Source organism: Myxocyprinus asiaticus, chromosome 11 (assembly GCF_019703515.2).
Source record: "Myxocyprinus asiaticus isolate MX2 ecotype Aquarium Trade chromosome 11, UBuf_Myxa_2, whole genome shotgun sequence".
Classification (NCBI taxonomy): Eukaryota; Metazoa; Chordata; class Actinopteri; order Cypriniformes; family Catostomidae; genus Myxocyprinus; species Myxocyprinus asiaticus.
In genome coordinates this window covers 8,120,026-8,139,922 of record NC_059354.1, presented here as the reverse complement: position 1 = coordinate 8,139,922, position 19,897 = coordinate 8,120,026, and the positions used below count along the sequence as shown (strand labels likewise).

Sequence of the window (19,897 nt, the reverse complement as noted above, 5' to 3'; positions counted from 1 at the left end):
CATGAAAATAATGTGAACAATTTTAATAGCCCTAAAAATAGATATTTTCTATATGCAAAATATAATTTCTAACTTGTTTCTTTTAGTTTTGGAGTGAAATATGACTTTCGTAAGAATTTCTAGTTTTTGTAGGAGTTCTTCTAGTTTCAAAGGGGTCATGACCACAAAAAATGTAGAACCACTGACTTAATGGCGTGTAACGTCTGTGCCACTAGTGGCTAAACAAAATTGAACAAATAATTAACACGTTTCCCAAACACTCCCACTGTCTTCATTGTTTGGTTTGACAGGAAGAACACATCCTGTGTGAGCAGCTCTCATTCTGTGGCTGTGCTGCTTGTGAGGTTTCTTGTGGTGTGCTGACTGCCCCCTGTTGAGCATCAGCAGCTTGTAAAGATATGCAGCTACATGTACTTCAAGCTTGAATTGCTCAGATGTAGGAAAACACATTATTTTATTAGGAATTTATTTACTGGCCAGGAGGCATAATTAATTGCACATTTTTTAACACATTATATTTTATATAATTATCGCACTTAATGTGTTATATTGACAGCCCTATTTTATGTAAATACAAGCTTCACATTTGAGCTTTTAAACTTTCTGAAATGCTTGCCTGCAAGCCTTCCATTATAACTGTATTACTGTAAATGTGATTCCCGTTTATTTTCGAAAAACTGTGTAAATATATTGTCTATGGTAATCGACAACATGCCACAGATGCTGTCTAAAGACATTAAGCTGCAATTAACCTGGAATGTTTCCTATAACATAATTCACATTTCAAGTGTCTAGGGCAGATAGTACCAGTGTTTAGGAATATAAATAAGCACAACATATGATGCTGTTTACAGCAAAAATGAGGAATAAACTCAACTGAGTAATACTGAAGAATGTGTGTGTGAGTGTAACGTGACTCTGGAAGTATTTTGGGCAGTTATCAATCTCAGCTTTGACATGTTCAACTCAAGGCTCCAGACACAAGAGAACACTACAGCACACATAGATGCACACACACACAGATGCGTGCACACACACACACACTCACACACACACACACACACACACACACACACACACACACACACACACACACACATACTCCATCCTTCACTTAAAATTCACATACTATGCACAGAATACAATAAATATTATATACTGCATAAATAGAATGAGTAGCAGGGCACCAGACTGCAACTAAATGATTGCATTTTGCGACCATTTTTCCTGCCGATGCGACTACATTTCGTTATAGTTGCTGGTGCAACTGGCCATCTCTCTCTCTCTCTCTTTCCATTTATGTGCTGCCATTTTCTTTTAAGCAATATCAAACAGCAAACTTGCCAAAAGCAGAATGAAGCACTGCCCGGACCAATGAGCAGAGCAAAGCAGAGCATGCGCGTTTACTCGCAGATCTGGTCTCGAGCTCTCAGCCCCGTTACGTAAATCATTACGGCACTGCGAGAACCATTGAAGCACAGCACGACTCATGGAAAACATTTGAATTCGCCACAGAACTCTCTGGTGCAAAAATGTAGTGTAAACTAGTTTAAAACCACATTAAACAGTCCGAGTGAGGGAATATCATTCATTTTTGTTACAACTATAGCAGTTTATAAATGTTTATATTTTGTATTTATAGTTTTTAAACGTGTTTAGGGTAATGTGTTCCATTACAAAAATGCTCTACGTAATGTATTACTGAACGATAATAGAGATTATTTATCAACGACGGGCCACTTCTATTCAAAGGGACATTCAGTAGTTCTCTAGGTAGCATTAGCATTGCTCTTAATTCATGTACTTTAAGTACCGATACGACAGTGGTGTTAGATTGGGTATTGCCATCTATCGATGTGGATCAGCATGATTGTCTCTGCTGCCCCACCAGCTCTGGAATATCATTTGCATCAGGAAAATGTCAGAGCTTTAGGTCATTTCTAAAGTAATTTATTACTACTATAATATAATTGCTTTGCCTAAAAACAAACGTCAGAATTCAAGCAAACAGACTTCTACAGTTAAGGCCAGATTACTATTGTCCCTCATATCAATAATCTTTGGAGTGTGGCTACGTTTCACGTTATTTCTAAAGACAGTTCTTACCTTATTAGAGAACTGCTTAGTGTAAAATAAACCGCAATTATCTAGCGATACAGAATGTAATGGTAAAGGAAAGTTTCGAATTTTTTTGATGATCAAATTTAGCATGTCCATGAATACTGTATTTGGCTTCCAAGCAACCAATGTCATGATTTAATCAAAATCCACAACAATTGCTTTGCACTAAATGAATGAAGATGTGTGCCATTTCATAGAGGTGGAGGTAGATGAGCCCCCTTACAATAGCTGTGAATAAATAAAATTACATGTTCCCTTCCTGTTGCATTTATAAACACAGCTGAAAACTGTCCATTACTAATATACGTTGAATACACACATAATTTTAAAAAGGGAAACTTGTTTGAGTTTTCTGTAAATTCCACTGATACTATCCAGGGGGGCACCACACTATGGCATTTTTTTATTATCTTAGGTCCGTTTTTATTTCAATGGATATTAAAAATGTTTCAGTATAATTAATCAGGTGTAAATTATTGTTTAGAGGTCTGGTGTTCTGAGATTTTCGATTGCACATGAATATTCATGAGTTTCCTGTTTCGTGTTAAAGCGACACTGAAAATATTAGTGCTGCTCCCCGTATCACAATTCATCTAAACTGTCATGAATCCCGCCTTTGTTGTTTCTCCCGCTCACCACCAGAGGGCTCCATCACCTGGGGATTGACTTTAACTCTCTGGACTCCATTTCCCATAATCCCCGTAACTGTCACTGATTACCTGCTCAGCTGTTTCTCATTTACTCAACTATTTAATTCTCACTCTCACTCTTTATACTTGTGAAGTCTTGTTTAGCCCTGGCTGACATTTCTGAGCAGTCTCTTAGTCTCTTAGTTTATTCTATTTCCTGTGTATGATCCTGGACTGTTTACCCTGTTTTGACCCGTTGCTGCCTGCCTACTATTACTGCCTTGTTTACCTGGATATAACCTGTGATTGTCTGCTGCCTGCCCTGACCTCTTGCCTGTTTATTGACTACCTCTCTGGATTACCTTGGATATTACTGTTGCTGGTGATTGACCCCTGCCTATCAGTATTACTATGTTTATTGTTATTAAAGCTGCACATGGATCTCAACTCTGTTGACTCATCATTACATCAACTATGTTTTCGGAAAGGTAATTACGTTTCAGCGTCAAACACAGTTAATCTTAAACTATATCTTTTCATCTATTCACATCAATTTATAGATTGTGTCGTGTTTTGTTCAGAATGATTACAGTCATTGATTTGCTCACATAGCCTATCTTAGGAAACTACTCCAAGTAAATAAATTAACCTACAGCCATTAAGTATTTGTGTTATAATCTTCTGTTTTCCCTTGTGAAGCTTTAAAACTTTGTTGTTGGATAATTTGTCATAAATGTATGTGGTGGCATTCATAGTTTTCTTTTGTGAATATTCTGTGCCATTCTTTTATCTCTTGTTCATTTGGTAAATAAAAGATTTATGCATTTAATTGTTTTCATTGCTGGTACTATCAGAAGTAAGTCGTACATTTTCAAAACTCTTAATACAAAACTACAAATTGATCATACTACTTGATCCCACAGCTAGTCATTCTTTCAAAACCTGATCTCATGCTTTCATTATGATTGTTTTCTTTCCATGGAATCACTGTTTCAAAACACAACATTACTGAAACAAGTAATGAGAACATTTGGGTTAATCACAAAAACACAACAGTATAGTCTTTTCAATTTACACTACTGTTCAAAAGTTTAGGGTCACTTACTCATTAATTTTTTATTTATTTATTTATTTATTTTTTTTTTTACATTTTAGAATAATAGTAAAGTCATCACAACTATGGAATAATAGAAATGGGAATTATGTTGTGACTAGAAAAATCCAAAATAAATCAAAACTGTGTTATATTTTAGCATCTTCAAAGTAGTCACCCTTTGTCTAGAATTTGCAGACATGTACTCTTGACATTTTCTCAACTAACTTCTTGAGGTATCACCCTGGGATGCTTTTTAAACAGTATTGAAGGAGTTCCCATCTATGTTGGGCACGTATTGGCTGCTTTTCTTTATTCGGTCCAAGTCATTTTAAAAACTTTTATTTTTTATAAAATGTTACTTTTGTAATATGTTAGCACAATTTATATTTTTGTCTACAAAACTAATTTCAAACATTTAAGCATACGTCTTTAAGATCAAAAGGTTTTTAAGATCATGAGAAACATTCCAGGCAAGTGACCCCAAACTTTTGAACGGTAGTGTAGTACTTTAAACAATCAGTTAATTCAATAGCAAACACTGCAAGATACATGTTCAAATCACCCTTGGTGCTGAATAGAAGTTACTCTGCTATAATATACAGTCGTCACAATGGGCATTACACTTAAAATTCTTTAACCAAATTGACAAAATCCATTATGCCTAATACATATATCCAACATATTATCAAAGAAAACAAAAGTCATTCATGCATGTGTGTATATATAGTTGAAGTCAGAAGTTTACATACACTTTAGCCAAATACATTTAAACTCAGTTTTTCACAATTCTTGACATTTAATCATAGAAAACATTCCCTGTCTTAGGTCAGTTAGGATCACTACTTTTATTTTAAGAATGTGAAATGTCAGGAAAAATAGTAGAAAGAATTATTTCAGCTTTTATTTCTTTCATCACATTCCCAGTGGGTCAGAGGTTTACATACACTTTGTTAGTATTTGGTAGCATTGCCTTTAAATTGTTTAACTTGGGTCAAACATTTTGGGAAGCCTTCCACAAGCTTCTCACAACAAGTTGCTGGAATTTTGGCCCATTTCTCAAGACCGAACTGGTGTAACTTAGTCAGGTTTGTAGGCCTCCTTGCTCACACACGCTTTTTCAGGTCTGCCCACAAATTTTCTATCGGGTAGAGGTCAGGGCTTTGTGATGGCCACTCCAATACCTTGACTTTGTTGACCTTAAGCCATTTTGTCACAAATTTGGAGGTATGCTTGGGGTCATTGTCCATTTGCGACTGAGCTTTAACTTCCTGGCTGATGTCTTGAGATGTTGCTTCAATATATCCACATAATTTCACTTCCTCATGATGCTGTCTATTCTGTGAAGTGCACCAGTCCCTGCTGCAGCAAAGCACCCCACAACATGATGCTGCCACCCCCATGCTTCACAGTTGGGATGGTGTTCTTCAGCTTGTAAGCCTCACCCTTTTTCCTCCAAACATAACCATGATCATCATGGTCAAACAGTTAAAAAAAATCATCAGACCAGAGGACATTTCTCCAAGAAGTAAGATCTTTGTGCACTTGCAAACTGTGGTCTGGATTTTTAGTGGTTTTGGAGCAGTGGCTTCTTCCTTGCTGAGCAGCCTTTCAGGTTTTGTCGATATAGGACTCGTTTTACTGTGGGTATAGATACTTGTCTACCGGTTTCCTCCAGCATCTTCACAAGGTCCTTTGCTGTTGTTCTGGGATTGATTTGCACTTTTCGCACCAAACTACATTCATCTCAAGGAGACAGAATGTGTCTCCTTCCTGAGCAGTATGATGGCTGCGTGGTCCCATGGTGTTTATAATTGCGTACTATTGTTTGTTCAGATGAACGTGGCACCTTCATGAGTTTGGAAATTGCTCCCAAGGATGAACCAGACTTGTGGAGGTCCACAATTTTTTTTTCTGAGGTCTTGGCTGATTTCTTTTGATTTTTTCTATGATGTCAAGAAAAGAGGCACTGTGTTTGAAGGTAGGCCTTAAAATACATCCACAGGCACACCTCCAATCCAGTACACCTCCTATCAGAAGCTAATTGGCTAACTGTCTAAAGTCTTGACACCATTATCTGGAATTTTCCAAGCTGCTTAAAGGCACAGTTAACTTTGTGTACTTCTGACCCACTGGAATTGTGATATAGTCAATTAAATGTGAAACAATCTGTCTGTAAACAATTGTTGGAAAAATTACTTGTGTTATGCACAAAGTAGATGTACTAAACGACTTGCCAAAACTATGGTTTGCTAATATTAAATATGTGGAGTGGATAAAACATTTTTTATGACTTCATCCTAAGCGTATGTAAACTTCTGATTTTAACTGTATTTTAACTTTTAATAAAGGATGCTTTAAAGATATAACGTTTCATTGCAAAACAGAATGTAACACAATAATTGTTTTATCATGATTATCTTGTCTTCATAATCATTGGAAGCCAAAACCGTAATTGAAAATGAAATTTGACTAATTGCCCAGTCCTAGCTCACACACAGTTCTACTTACTGTATATGGTAATCAATTGTGATTACCAGATGAAAGAAATTAGTAATTAGTAATAAACATGATTTATTATGTTTGGTCTATCCTGATTGAAAGCTCTTAGAAATTACAGTAGTTGATACCTTACCAACACACAATAATCAGACCAGTTGAAAATCTATAGAAATACCAAAGGATTCAATGATTAACCATTAAGATCAGTTGGATTAAATGATAGACACATGTATTAAACTGAAAGAGAACAGATGCAAATTAACTTTATGTAGTGAAAAAGTTACTTTGTGATTTTGTGTATTGTACTAAAACAACAGAAAATATGCTGAAATGTTTGAAAAAAAAGCACATTTTTGATGATCAGTTGTAAGATTAATACTAAGAGTTTTGAAAATGTACCACTTTCTTGTGAAAGCATTAAAAAAAAAAAAAAAAAAAACTATAAATCACAATGGGACATCATAATGTTTTTTTCTTCTCTCTCTTTTATTTACTTATTTTTATTTTTTTGTTGTCATTTGTAAATAAAACTTGACCACCGAATCAGTTGCTCTCTTTATTTTCATCAGCAAAAGGCAGCTACTCCCATGAGTAACTTTATTTTTCACATTTACAGTAAATGTGCAAATGATTATATGGACTTTTAATAATATTTTAGCCACTTGTCATTTAAAATGTAAACATTTTACTTGCTATGGTAAGCTCATAGACTAACATATTTAATTATCAAATTACTGCAGCGTTACACATTTCACAACGTGAACAACATACATTTGATAGTTCCATCACCTTGTGTCAACCTGATTTTCAAAGGAAAACTTGTTTTTTATTTTTCCTCACATTCTTGCAGTCTTTTGTCTAACCATCTAGTGCATTGTTTCCACTAAACACATTGTTTTGGAAAAAAAAGGAAAGATTTGGTATTATTATATTATTGTTCAAGCGTGAGCAAAAAAAAAAAACCTTACGATGTCCCTTTGTGAGTTAATAATACAAAGCCTGTTTGAATTTATTTACCAAATGAGCAAGAGATTAAGGAATGACACATAATATTCACAAAAGAAACTTAATTATGCCACCACACATACATTTATGACAAATTATCCAATGACACCGTTTCAAAGCTTCACAAAGAAAAACAGAAGAATAAACAGTAGTGAATAGATGAACAGATATAGTTTAAGATGAACTGTGTTTGACGCTGAAACGTACCCACACCATGTGTACTAAAAACACTTTTTATAGAAAACTATTATCAGTATAGTCTTCATTTCATCTGAGTGTACACCATTCAGATCACCCTTCACAAAAACACAATTCATTTGTTAATGTGTAAAACTTTTTAAATTAGCCCCAAATTACTGAATGCACCTTTAAATGAATGGGAGAAATTGGAATACCCAGCCAAGAAGCTCTGAGCACCCAACAGTCAACAGATGTAGAAAGGAAGTCCCACATTACAGCCAATCACCTTTTAGATACAGATGCCTGTCAATCAGCTCACTAACTCGCATGCGCATTAGCTATACAAACTGCGAAAATTGCTTTTTAGTGTAACGAGGTAAAGAAGCACAATTTATGATTCCAATATTATAAAATGTTATTGCTGATTTAAAATCTGTCCTTTGATAGTAATCTTGACCAACTGTTTTTGAGATTTCGGCATTCCCCCAGTCAAGTAGATAGGAGCTGCACTGTCATGACTGGAAATAACCTCTCGAGAGCATTCCAAAGATGGACGACAGTGGACTGACTTGCTAGAAAGACTTTGATGATAATTAAGCAAGAGAAAGAAATCGGTAAAAACCGGTACGCAGTTTCTCTTTAATTAAAGGTGAACTCAGTACCTTTTTGTTTGTGTCATCTTGGACTTACTGTGACACCAGGGGCCTGGATGCAGCATCATTCAAACACAATAGTTTTCAGTCACAGATGCCATTGTAGAAATTCACTGTTCACAGTCAGCCATGATTAATTTAATCCATGAGTGAAAGTGTCCAATAACAGGACGGTTACTGAGATTAATTGAGTAGTATTCAGCTGGTCATGTGATTTTAAAATGGCAGCTCCCAAGAGGGCGCCCTCTTCATGTAGAATAAATCTCAGGCTCGAGTCTGAAGCCAGTGCTGAAGCGGTCTCATATGCATCAACCCTAGTGGCATGACCTGTGCCAGGGATCCATATGCCCCAGGAGCCTCTGAAAGTGTTTCAGTGGAACCGCTGTTCTCTGCTTGAACGACTTCAGGCCATTCAGCACCGACCGCACGCGCTCACACGTGAGGCGCGCTATCATCGAGACTGAGTCTAACTCCATGCTGAGAAAAGAGATGCTCTGAACCGGGGAGAGCTTGCACTTTTCCCAGTTGACCCGAAGCCCTAGCCGGCTGAGGTGCCTGAGCACGAGGTACCTGTGTGTGCATAGCAACTCTTGAGAGTAAGTTAGAATCAGCCAGTCGTCGAGGTAGTTGAGTATGCGGACACCCACTTCCCTTGACGGGGCAAGAGCTGCCTCTGCGACTTTCGGGGGGGGGAGGGAGGACCAATCATCTAGCCACGAGGGCTCAGGGGAGGGTGGAAGGTTCCATTCCAACCCGACACATGCGGCGGGCCAGGCAAGCATGGCGGTCATCTCGCCATCAGCCTTGGACTGGGCGGGCCGAGCTAAAGGTGGCAGCTCTTTCGAGTCCTCGGCGTCTGGCATCGCCAGTATGCTCTCCGATGCAGTGATCGAGCACTCATCCCGCTCCGGAGCTCCTAAAGGGACACCAAGCTGGCCCTTGGGCGAGCTGGTCTCCTCTCGGAACTCGCCGGGGGCAAACGAGCGTGCTGGGGAATGGGAGGTCCGTGGGGATTTACCCGGCGGAGCTGCACCCATTGAAGCCCCCAAATCGCCTCCAGTGCCAGCCGGGCCGGCCTCGTACCCAGAGGTAAAAGGTGAAGCGCAGGGGGCGGCTAGAGTGGCTTTCCCCTGGAAGAAGGAAATCCACGACCGCAATGTTGCATGGTCATATTCTCGCAATGAGAACATGAACCATCCACTAACGCTGCCTCAGTGTGATCACTGCCCAGACACGTGAGGCAACGCCCGTGGACGTCGGAAGCGGAGAGATAGCGACCGCATACAGGAATCAAACAAAGACGGAAAGGCATCTTTATAAAGACGCGTTTTTAAAAAGACGTTCAACGTCAATGTGTGTGCTCTAATAGAGAAAATATACACTTTAACAGGAATCTACACTCTTTTAGCACTGTCGAAGCGCCCAGGGGCAAAATCTGCACTCATCGTACAGAAGGAAAGAAAGCCGCTGGAAATGTGCCGTATATCCAACAGCATACGCTTCTTAAGAGATGAATGGAGCAGTAGTATTCAGCTCGCTGATAGTGCAACCACTCGAAAAATCTGAATGAGTGTTTGCGAGCCAGCTCCTTTTATACCCGTATGTCCGGGGGAGTGGCATGCAAATTCCACTCGCCAATTCTCATTGGCCTTTTCTCAAAGATCTGAGGTGTTTGGGGCTCCCAAGGGTGACCCCTAGTGTCACTACATCGACACAATGTCGAGTGAGTGGCAGAAGGGGAATTACAATTAATTTCTTAAGGAGTAAAACTTATTTAATGACAATAATGAGAATCCTGAGTTATTTTAAGTTATTTTAGAGCAGTACCTGTAACTGAGCTTCTAATGTTCATGCTTCTCATATCTGTGTCCCTACATGTTGATATCAGACACACTGAAGAATTTAGTGAAGTTCTTGTGCATGTATTCTCTTTTTAAAATTTTCTGATGGTGCGGTTATTTCTCTTTAAATCCGCATGTAACTGGCAAAATTTAAACTCTTGTTTTATAATGCGGCGCTCCGCTGCTGGGCACTACGAGCCCAATGTCTGAATGTTTTTGAAGTGGAAAAATCGTAAAACAGTTTGAACCGTCTTACAGCTGTCTTGAGCATCGTCCCATTTCAAACGAATAGCCCAAAACGCATCTTTTACAATAACGAAACTGATTCACAAACTTGCAGTTTATTCTTGATAACATGTCAACAAACATGAAAGAGTGGCTTGTGCCCATTTATGCACTTATTTGCACCATTTGCAAAGGGGAAAAAACAAAGAAAGAAGCTGAAAATATTGAAGACAGAGGGTAGGGAGATGTGGGTGATGTTTTCTTTTATTTTATAATAATTTTTTGTCTCCTGCTTCTCAATACCTTGCTCTATTCTTGTACTCTCTCTATAGTATTTCATTGGTTTTGGCTCATAATGGTCTCCCGCTTGTCGGGACAGGGTGCACACCTGATGACAAGACATCTAGATATCTAGCTGGTTTGAAAACTGTCGTAGCATCTGTAACTAGTCTCGGCATGTCGCAGGAATGCGCACAATACAAGACTGTTCGTCATAAGATCTGAGACTTCTCGTTGCATACCAGTTACTGACTCAACATAAACATAAAGCTTGAGTCGTATAGTGTCCACTAGTGCCTGACCGATTTATTGGTCGGCCGATATTAGCCTTTCACAGATATACCAGTATCAGTATATATGTTTTTCTATATGTGCAAATATTAAAACTTTTTTTTCAGAACATATCATGCAGAAAACGATGCTTGGGGTGATTTAGAATTGGTGTCATAATGTAGTTTGTCCAGCAGAGCATGCTCCGACTCCATTGTTTACAGAGTTGAGCTGACGGATGATCTGCAGACAGTGCGGAGTTGAGTGGTGTCTTCTTGGTAAGTTGCTAACTAGTTTGTGAAATACATACTGAAAAGTTAATAAACAATTACACCATTATTTTCCCTTTTCAATATAACGTTAACCCTGTCCCTGACAGCCATGTCACTTGTGTTTATCACACCTGTTTGCTATGTTAGCCAGCTATAGTTTGTCAGTGCAGTCAGTAATGTAGCAGATTGAAAGGTAAGCATCAGAGCATCTTTTTGCAGCTCAACAGACAACGGTGCGGTGGTGGATTGTGTCTGTTGAGTGTTGATTTCACGCTATGTTATTACCTAGTTGATGAGATGCAATGCTGGTACATCTTTTACTCTCTGTGACAACGAGCTTATAGCTAACTAGCTAATCACATAGCTACATTCATAGCTTGTCAGCTGAGTGGAAGCTAATGTGTAAACATGTATTTACCAAACTGTTTTGTTTAGGATTCACAGTTTGGTACCCCCTTAAACCGAACAATTCCAGTCATTGCATTTATCAAATGTAATATTTAAAAGTCTGGTTTTCCACCGTTGAAATTTTCCCATGAACTTGTATAGCAGAATACGGTGTAACACTGCTGCTGCTATTATCTCTAGACTCGGCAGCAGCGAACCATGAGTTATTGTTTGGGACTGTTTTGTTATACATTAACAGCGAAATATTGCTGATGATGTTTTGATAAGCAAGAAAACTGTACTTTAGTGCAATTTAGAGGTACATGTACTTTACTTGAGTATTACCATGGCATTTTCTATTACTTTATAATTCCACTTCACTACATTTCAGAGGGAAATATTTTTCCACTGCATTTATTTTTTTAACAGCTGTAGTTACCAATTAATTTTAAGATCAATATTTTATACATAAATCTCTACATTTAAAAAATACCCATCTTAAAAATGCCCAGCTTAAATAAAATGTTCTTTTCTCTATCACCTACAGATAGCTGAAAAGTGACTGAAAAAGTAACTACATCGGCCACCATATCGGTAATCGGTGAATTTTCCCCCTCTAAAATCAGTATCGGTCTCAAAAATCACATATCGGTCAGGCTCTAGTGTCCACTATGCTTATTTGACCTGCTCCGGCCAGCTGCACTGTGTCATCATTGACAACAACACACACACACAAAGAAATGAGTGATTCAAGACACCCCACCCACACAAACACGCAGACACGCGCAGACACACGCACACACACACACTCACACACACACGTTGGTGCGGCTATCCTTATGAGGACTCTCCACAGACATAATGATTTTTATACTGTACAAACTATAGATTCTATCCCCTAACCCTAACCCTAACTCTACCCCTAAACCTAACCCTCACAAAAAACGTTCTGCATTTTTACATTTTCAAAAAAACATCGTTTAGTATATATAAGTGATTTGAATTATAGGGACACTAGAAATGTCCTCATAAACCACATTTATTGCATAATACCCTTGTAAATACCAGTTTGTAACCTAAAAAAATGTCCTCGTAAACCACTTAAACCTGTCCACACACACACACACACACACACACACACACACGAGGGCAATGCTCCAAAGGTCATAGAGTGTAAAATCCTACTAGAATAATGACTATTTCTACTAACTTAAGACCAGACAGGCAAAACCAGACCTCTCGAAATCCCATCAACTTATTTTTCTTTCTGCGCTGTCAAAATACAGTCACCTCAAAAAGTATTTGGACACTTTAGCTGCACTTAAAATGTCTGCAAGTTGTTGCACAAGATAACAAAATGATCAAATCAAATAGTAATGGGAATCATACAAAGAATTCGGTTCTGATTCCTCTGAAAGATTCCAGTTCCTTGATGGTTCTATAAACGATTCTTTAAGTACTTTTGAGGAAGAACTTTTTGGAAATAAGAAATATAATTCTTATTGGATTTACTGCCCTCAGCAGCCTGTTATCAAATGATGAAATCATTTGATATTTTTCACATGTACTTTCACATAAGAGTCATTTGTTCGGGAATCAGACTACAAGACTGATTCCAAGTCTGATTCCTGAACTAACGGCAAGTTTGCCAGAACTTTAGATTTTTTTGTAAGGTGTGACTGTCTACAACAGCAACCAGAATACAAAGTGTTTTAAAGTCCTTCACAGAAACCTTCAGAGAATGCGTCCCCACAGGCCCACCATGCTTAACTGCCTCTCTCAAATAGCATATCGACTCTGCCGTAATAAAAGTGATATTTGTAGTCGGGCCTTTTCAGCCCTCACCAAGCAAGTCGATGCAGTTTTTCAACTTCAATAAAGGTATAAAGTCAATGCTGAGGAGAATTATATTGTCAACTCTGAGGATTCAGAAGAAAAGAACACAACACGTCCAGAGAACAGCGCGACCACAAAAACAAAAATTGAAAGCAGCAAGCAGTAAACACACACACACACACACACACACACACACACACACACACACGCACGCACACACACTGACGTTTGGAAACTGCTTAGTCAAGGCAATTCAAAGTAATTACCCCAAAGGCCGTCTCTTTTGATCCACAAACCCTGAAAACTCCAACAGAAGCTCAAACAGCAGAGACAGGCCATTCATAGGTGTAATTTCCTTAAAAACCTCCAGAAATTCCTTTGAACCTCTTTTGAGAGCCACGGGATGGCCAGGGAATCATACGCAGATGAGGATGAGGGTTAATGTGTCTGGACTGCGTGCCGTATGTACGATATGGGGCATTAATTAGCCTTTGCAAACGTTTGACTTTCTGTAGGACTGAATGAGGAAAGTAGTAGTGTAAGAGACACAGCTGAAAACATTTGACTTTGTGTACGACACACCCAGAGGCTTTGGAACGGATCCCAGCTCCAAATGTTCCAGCTTACATCAGACACAACACGCACAAGCCAAACACAAGCTAACGTGTACTCAAACAGGTCAACACACACAAAATGACAATAAGCTTAAGAGCTGGAGTGTTGAATCAGTAAGCAGCTGTACTTCACACCTATCCAGGAACTTGGGGTAGGGATGTGCATTTTGTAGGGCTGGGTATTGATACAGATTTCCTGATTCAATTGGATTCTGATTAGGACAGCACGATATATCTAATTTATTGGAATATCACAAATGTACATATTACGATATGCATATCGCAAGGGCTTACGATAACAGACTGGGAGCGCGGTTGTCACTTGCTGTGTGTGCGTGCAGTGTGCATAGGCGGCGACTCAAATGTAGGAGCGTGTCACAAATTGTGCATATGTAGGTGTAACTGGTGCTGTCCTGTGCTTTCATTCTGTGTTGTGTGTGTGCAAATAATAATAAGACCAGAAGCCGGTATAATACTGTCTGTGTGGATATATCAAAGGATGGGTTTTAATTAATGGATTACCTCTCAGTCTCAAGATAATTGCGGACTAATAACAAGCACATTAAGGCCTTTTCAACAAGAATCCAATACCAATGGAGTAGAATTCAGTAAATAAAAATATTACAAGTATTGCCACATTTGGCTTTGCTTGAAAGCACAGACGCCATCATATCTTCTCTCATCCAACACCCCGACAACACATCCACAGCACCCCCAGTGGACTCAACTGTAACTGCAAATTTGGTGAGAGACTCTGAAAAGTACAGTATAACACTGTTCTGTGTTAATGCCCTAAGAGTGGCCATGATATATATTTAAATGTAGTGACAGCAAATATGATGTACACAAAATTGGTATAAATGAACACTTATTTTACATAGTTTTTTTTACACCTTTTTACAGAAAAGGTTAGCTAGTGATTTTTTCACACTAAAATAGGGCCCTATGATTTTTACATTGTAGAGTCATAACAACAAAATTAACTAGGCCTGTATAATTCGGAATGTCACAGAATATGATATATTTTGGATAAAATTAATGTATAAATGCACAATTAGGGGGGCCTGGGTAGTTCAGCGAGTACTGACGCTGACTACCACTCCTGGAGTCGCGAGTTCGAATCCAGGGCGTGCTGAGTGACTCCAGCCAGGTCTCCCAAGCAACTAAATTGGCCCGGTTGCTAGGGAGGGTAGAGTCACATGGGCTAACCTCCTCATGGTCGCTATAATGTGGTTTTCGATCTCGGTGGGGCACGTGGTGAGTAGTGCGTGGATGCCACGGAGAATAGTGTCAAGCCTCCACACGCGCTACGTCTCCACAGTAACACGCTCAACAAGCCACGTGATAAGATACGCGGATTGAGGGTCTCGGACACAAAGGCAACTGAGATTCGTCCTCGCCATCCGGATTGAGTCACTACGCTACCACGAGGACTTAGAGCGCATTGGGAATTGGGCATTCCAAATTGGGGAGAAAATCAAAAAATAAATAAATAAAAATAAATGCACAATTAATCAAATTAAAATCAGGATATGTCCTAGTGTGATGATTAAACCGCAAAAGGCTGAGATTTAATTAAACAAATAGTCCATACTGTCTGCATGAGCTGCGTGCTTCAACCGTAAGTAAATGTGAGAACTCGCTGCTTAAACATTAACCGCATCATTAACGTCACGTGTGTATAAATGCCAAAGAGCAGAGCACTTTACTCACTGTGAAGCACATAGCACATGCAGACTTTATATTTATATAATTCAATTATAGCCTTTCACATTTTAATAAGCACATTCGCCCATATAGCAATCTGCTTTTCTGCATGAGAGAAGTGAATTCGTCAAAAACATCAAAATAAAAGCTCCATTTAACTAGAAGCCTGAAATTGAAAAAAATGCGACAGAAATATATTACTTCAGCATAGTCAAATGTAATATTCAATGTAGCAGTAGTAGTAAGAATAATGATAATACTAATAATATGTCAATAATAATTACATTATATTTAAGCAATATCTCACGAGCAACAGTGTCATTGCTTTCATTAATATTGTGATGCTCTACTCTGCAGCACTGTATTTGACTAAATAAATAAATTAAATTAAATTTTAAAAAAATTAAATTTGGGGTTTTGAATTGTGCTGTCAGGATCAGTACAGAAGCTCTTCATTTTATAAAAAATAATGCAATGGTATGTTGAAAGGTAATTGTTCTGTTTTCATTTGATTAGACAGGTTTTTTATGTTAAAATGTAATTACACTTTAAAACCCGTAATTCAGAGAAAATAAAATGGAAAACAAAATCTAGGGAAAAATAAAACGGAAACACATTTTTGCTTTTTTTTTTTTATAACAGAAGAGGAAGGGACAAGAAGTTGTTATTTTTGTGGTAATTATTAACATTATGTCACAAATGCTGTTAATTGAGACTAACTTGTATTGAACCTGGAATATTGCTCTAAATTTCAATATCCAGTGACAAGGCTGTGTGTAGAATGACCAATTAAATCTCATCGGGCACAGTTATTGGCCGATGCCAACAATCTCAATACAGCCACATATCCATCACTACCAACAATCATGTCTAAACAGACTACTGAGTGCTGTTGCTGCTGCCCCAGACTGAAAGTCACAGTGTACAGTGTCCGTGTACAGTTGCAGTCATAAATCATAAATACTAACCTAACCAATCACAATAATAAAAAATGCAATGTTTTGAAGTTAAATAAGTAGTTTAAAAGTCACACAAAAAGTCACTTTCATTTACTCATGCTCATCCATAACAACCAGCAGCTCTTTCTAACATGACGTCTCACTATGAACTGAGCATATCTTACCCTGAGCTGCACTCTCTCGGGCCAGCTTTGACAGCAGCAGTGATGACAACAGCCTCATCTGAACACATGAAACAGTCTTCTGTCTGTGAGCCCAGAGCATTACACATAGACTCTGAGCTCTTGTGGGCCGGGCCTGGACTCACCTCACACAGGAAACAGCGTCACTGAGTACACAAAGGAGTGTTCCACAGTCATATCCTCATGAAATTACATCCACACTCCTTTATAAAGCTGCGGCTAATCAAAGATGCCGTTAACTAATAAATCTGCCACAATGGCCTCAATCTCAGCATTACACAATATGATATCACCTCAACAGAGCTAATTTAGATGAGATATTTCTTGACTTCGATTAGTATTAATGGCTGAGTAACAGAATACAGCGAGTACAGACTTGATTCAAACATCACACTGGCTTTTTACTGCCTTTATGTGGATACAAGTTGTGACAAAGTATACTGTTTTATTTGCTCTTCATCATGACTAATGGAGAAAGTATAGAGCTTTTTTTTTTTTTTTTTTTACCTTGATTTGAATCATTCACACTGCTAACATCAGCGGAAGTCAGATTATCATCTCACAATTTGATGTAATGCCATTTTTGTACAAAGGACAGATTTCTGAACAAATGACTCTTATGAGTCAGTTCTTTTGAATCTACAGCAAGCTACATACAATGTGACCAGTGTAGTCTGATTCCCAAACAAATTACTCTTATGAGTTGGTTCTTTTGAATATACAGCACGCTAAACAAATGACTCTTATGAGTCAGTTCTTTTGAATATACAGCACGCTAAACAAATGACTCTTATGAGTCAGTTCTTTAGAATTTACAGCATGCTACATACAACGTGACCAGTGTAGTTTGATTCCCAAACAAATGACTCTACTGAGTCGGTTCTTTTGAATCTACAACACGCTAAACAAATGACTCTTATGAGTCAGTTCTTTTGAATATACAGCACGCTAAACAAATGACTCTTATGAGTCAGTTCTTTAGAATTTACAGCACGCTACATACAACGTGACCAGTGTAGTTTGATTCCCAAACAAATGACTCTAATGAGTCGGTTCTTTTGAATCTACAGCACGCTACATACAACATGACCAGTGTAGTCGGATTCCCAAACAAATGACTCTTATGAGTCGGTTCTTTTGAATCTACAGCATGCACATACAATGTGTCCAGTGTAGTCTGATTCCCAAACAAATGACTCTTATGAGTCGGTTATTTTGAATCTATGGTGTGAAATATATCATGTGACCAGTGTAGTTTGATTTCTGAATAAATTACTTTTATTAGCCGGTTCTTTTGAATCTACATTGCGAAAGACATGGCGACCAGAGTAGTCCGATTCCCAAATTTAATTTTGTCCTCAGTCATTCAGAGTGTTTGTTATTATCAAATCTGTGTATGGATTAGGCCAGTGGTTCTCAATTTTTTCAGGTCACGCCCTTCTTTGAAACAAGAAAAAACCTTTGTGTTAATTCACCTCTTTACCCATTTGAAACTGCCGTGCACATGAGAACAACTTTGTTTACAAGTGCGGCAAACCGGACACCGCTTGGGCCGTCGAGAGTTGCGTGCACAGGATGTGCTGCGGTGCCAGGTGAATGTTTAAACAAGGCAGAGGAAAATAAATTGCACACATTGGTTCTTGTGTGTATTGCTACTATATTTGTTGAATGTGTGAAAGTGAATAGATCTGAGGACAGCCCCACACATGAGAACCACTGGATTAGGCATACACCGTTATATCAGCAAGGCTGATTAATTGGCCAATATTTGCTCTTAGGAAGGTCATTTGTAAAGAAAACATTTGCTTTCAAGACCACTGTACCTCTCTAGTGTTATGAACAGGGCTGTTGATTTTACATGTTAATTTAATGCAATTAACTAAATAAAAAAAAAATCTTACAATTAGTCATGCCCTCTGACTGTACGTAAATTCCGTAATAAGGAATTTCCTACCAATGGAGCAATTCAGGCTTGAAGCATCACCTTCATGTTTTTGCGAACTGCAGTCAGCAGGGGGAAGTCAGCGCAACTCTAACAGTATAGGCAACAAACAACATTTACCAAATGCAGGAGCACAGAATGAGGATGCGTTCTTGTGTGCAAATACAGCTGGATGGAGCAGCTGAATTCATCAAGAGCTGTTTTTCAATGTTTCAAACTATGTTTTAACTAAGGCTGAAATGATTAGTTGCTGTTATCGACAACGTTGACAATAAAAAATTTTCGACAAAAATGTCTGTTGTCAAATAGACATTTGATCTCATTTAATGTAACATGAGATAATTTGAAACGCTAACGATGGCGCACAAGAGCAGCACTTATAGATTATAACATGATGGCATAGTGAATCATAATATATGTCACGGTGTGTATCATATCTTGAAGAAAATCGGCAATTTGAGCTCTATTAAGTGAGAGTTTGCTTTTTGTGAGTTAAAGATAATTTGAAGTCAAGCGAGCAAAAAGGTGTAGTCTTAGTCCATTATACAATGCAAAAAAAAAAAAAAATGTTTTTTGGTTTGTCTTCCAATATAAATATCTAAAACTCCTTACATACATTTACTTTAGCAGCTATATAGCAGAAGAAATGTTTTATTGGAGAATGTTGGATATAATATTAAAAATACAAATATTTTAAAATATCTAAAAATCCTTTAAAAAAAGATGCATTCACCTGAGAAGCAGCATATAAGATATTTAGACTTGCTTTTAGAGAACAGATAATGTAAGTATATTTTGTCTTTACTGCAATTGCAGAAGTATAACCAAGTGAAAAAATACACTTATATACAAAAAACTACATTCTCTTAGAGGATCACGTGACGCCATGCGAGAAGCAGTCCAGTGATTCATGAGCTCTGCGCACTTTGGTGTTTTTTTTATTATTTTCATGTTATAATCCGGTGAGATTCGATACACCCAGTACATATTTGTTCTTTGAGGTAAACATGGCAAAGAAGTCAAAATCCTCGGGCTCTGGAGACATTAAAAGACACTTACGTGCTCAAGATGAAACCTCTGGGCCTGCAGACCGGGGACTCGATTTGGAAAGCGCAATGGGAGAAGAAATCCAGCGTCAGCTGTCCAACATCTCGGTGATGCTGACGAAGGTTGTTGCTGACTTGGAGGATCTCGCTGTAA

General features: G+C 38.2%; 1 protein-coding gene across 4 annotated transcripts in view; it reads right to left on the bottom strand.

The window, feature by feature from the left end:
• LOC127447747 (plakophilin-4-like) overlaps window positions 1-19,897 on the bottom strand; it is a 118,552-nt gene that overhangs the window by 71,228 nt on the left and 27,427 nt on the right. For 3 of the 4 annotated variants that reach the window (XM_051709781.1, XM_051709782.1, XM_051709783.1), the window contains exon 1: window positions 16,738-16,819. The exons of the other annotated variant lie outside the window; for it this stretch is intronic. In XM_051709781.1, coding sequence (XP_051565741.1) covers window positions 16,738-16,795 — 58 coding nt within the window. In that variant the 5' untranslated portion in view covers window positions 16,796-16,819. Of the gene's footprint in view, window positions 1-16,737; window positions 16,820-19,897 lie in introns of those variants that run through there. 4 annotated transcript variants of the gene reach the window in all.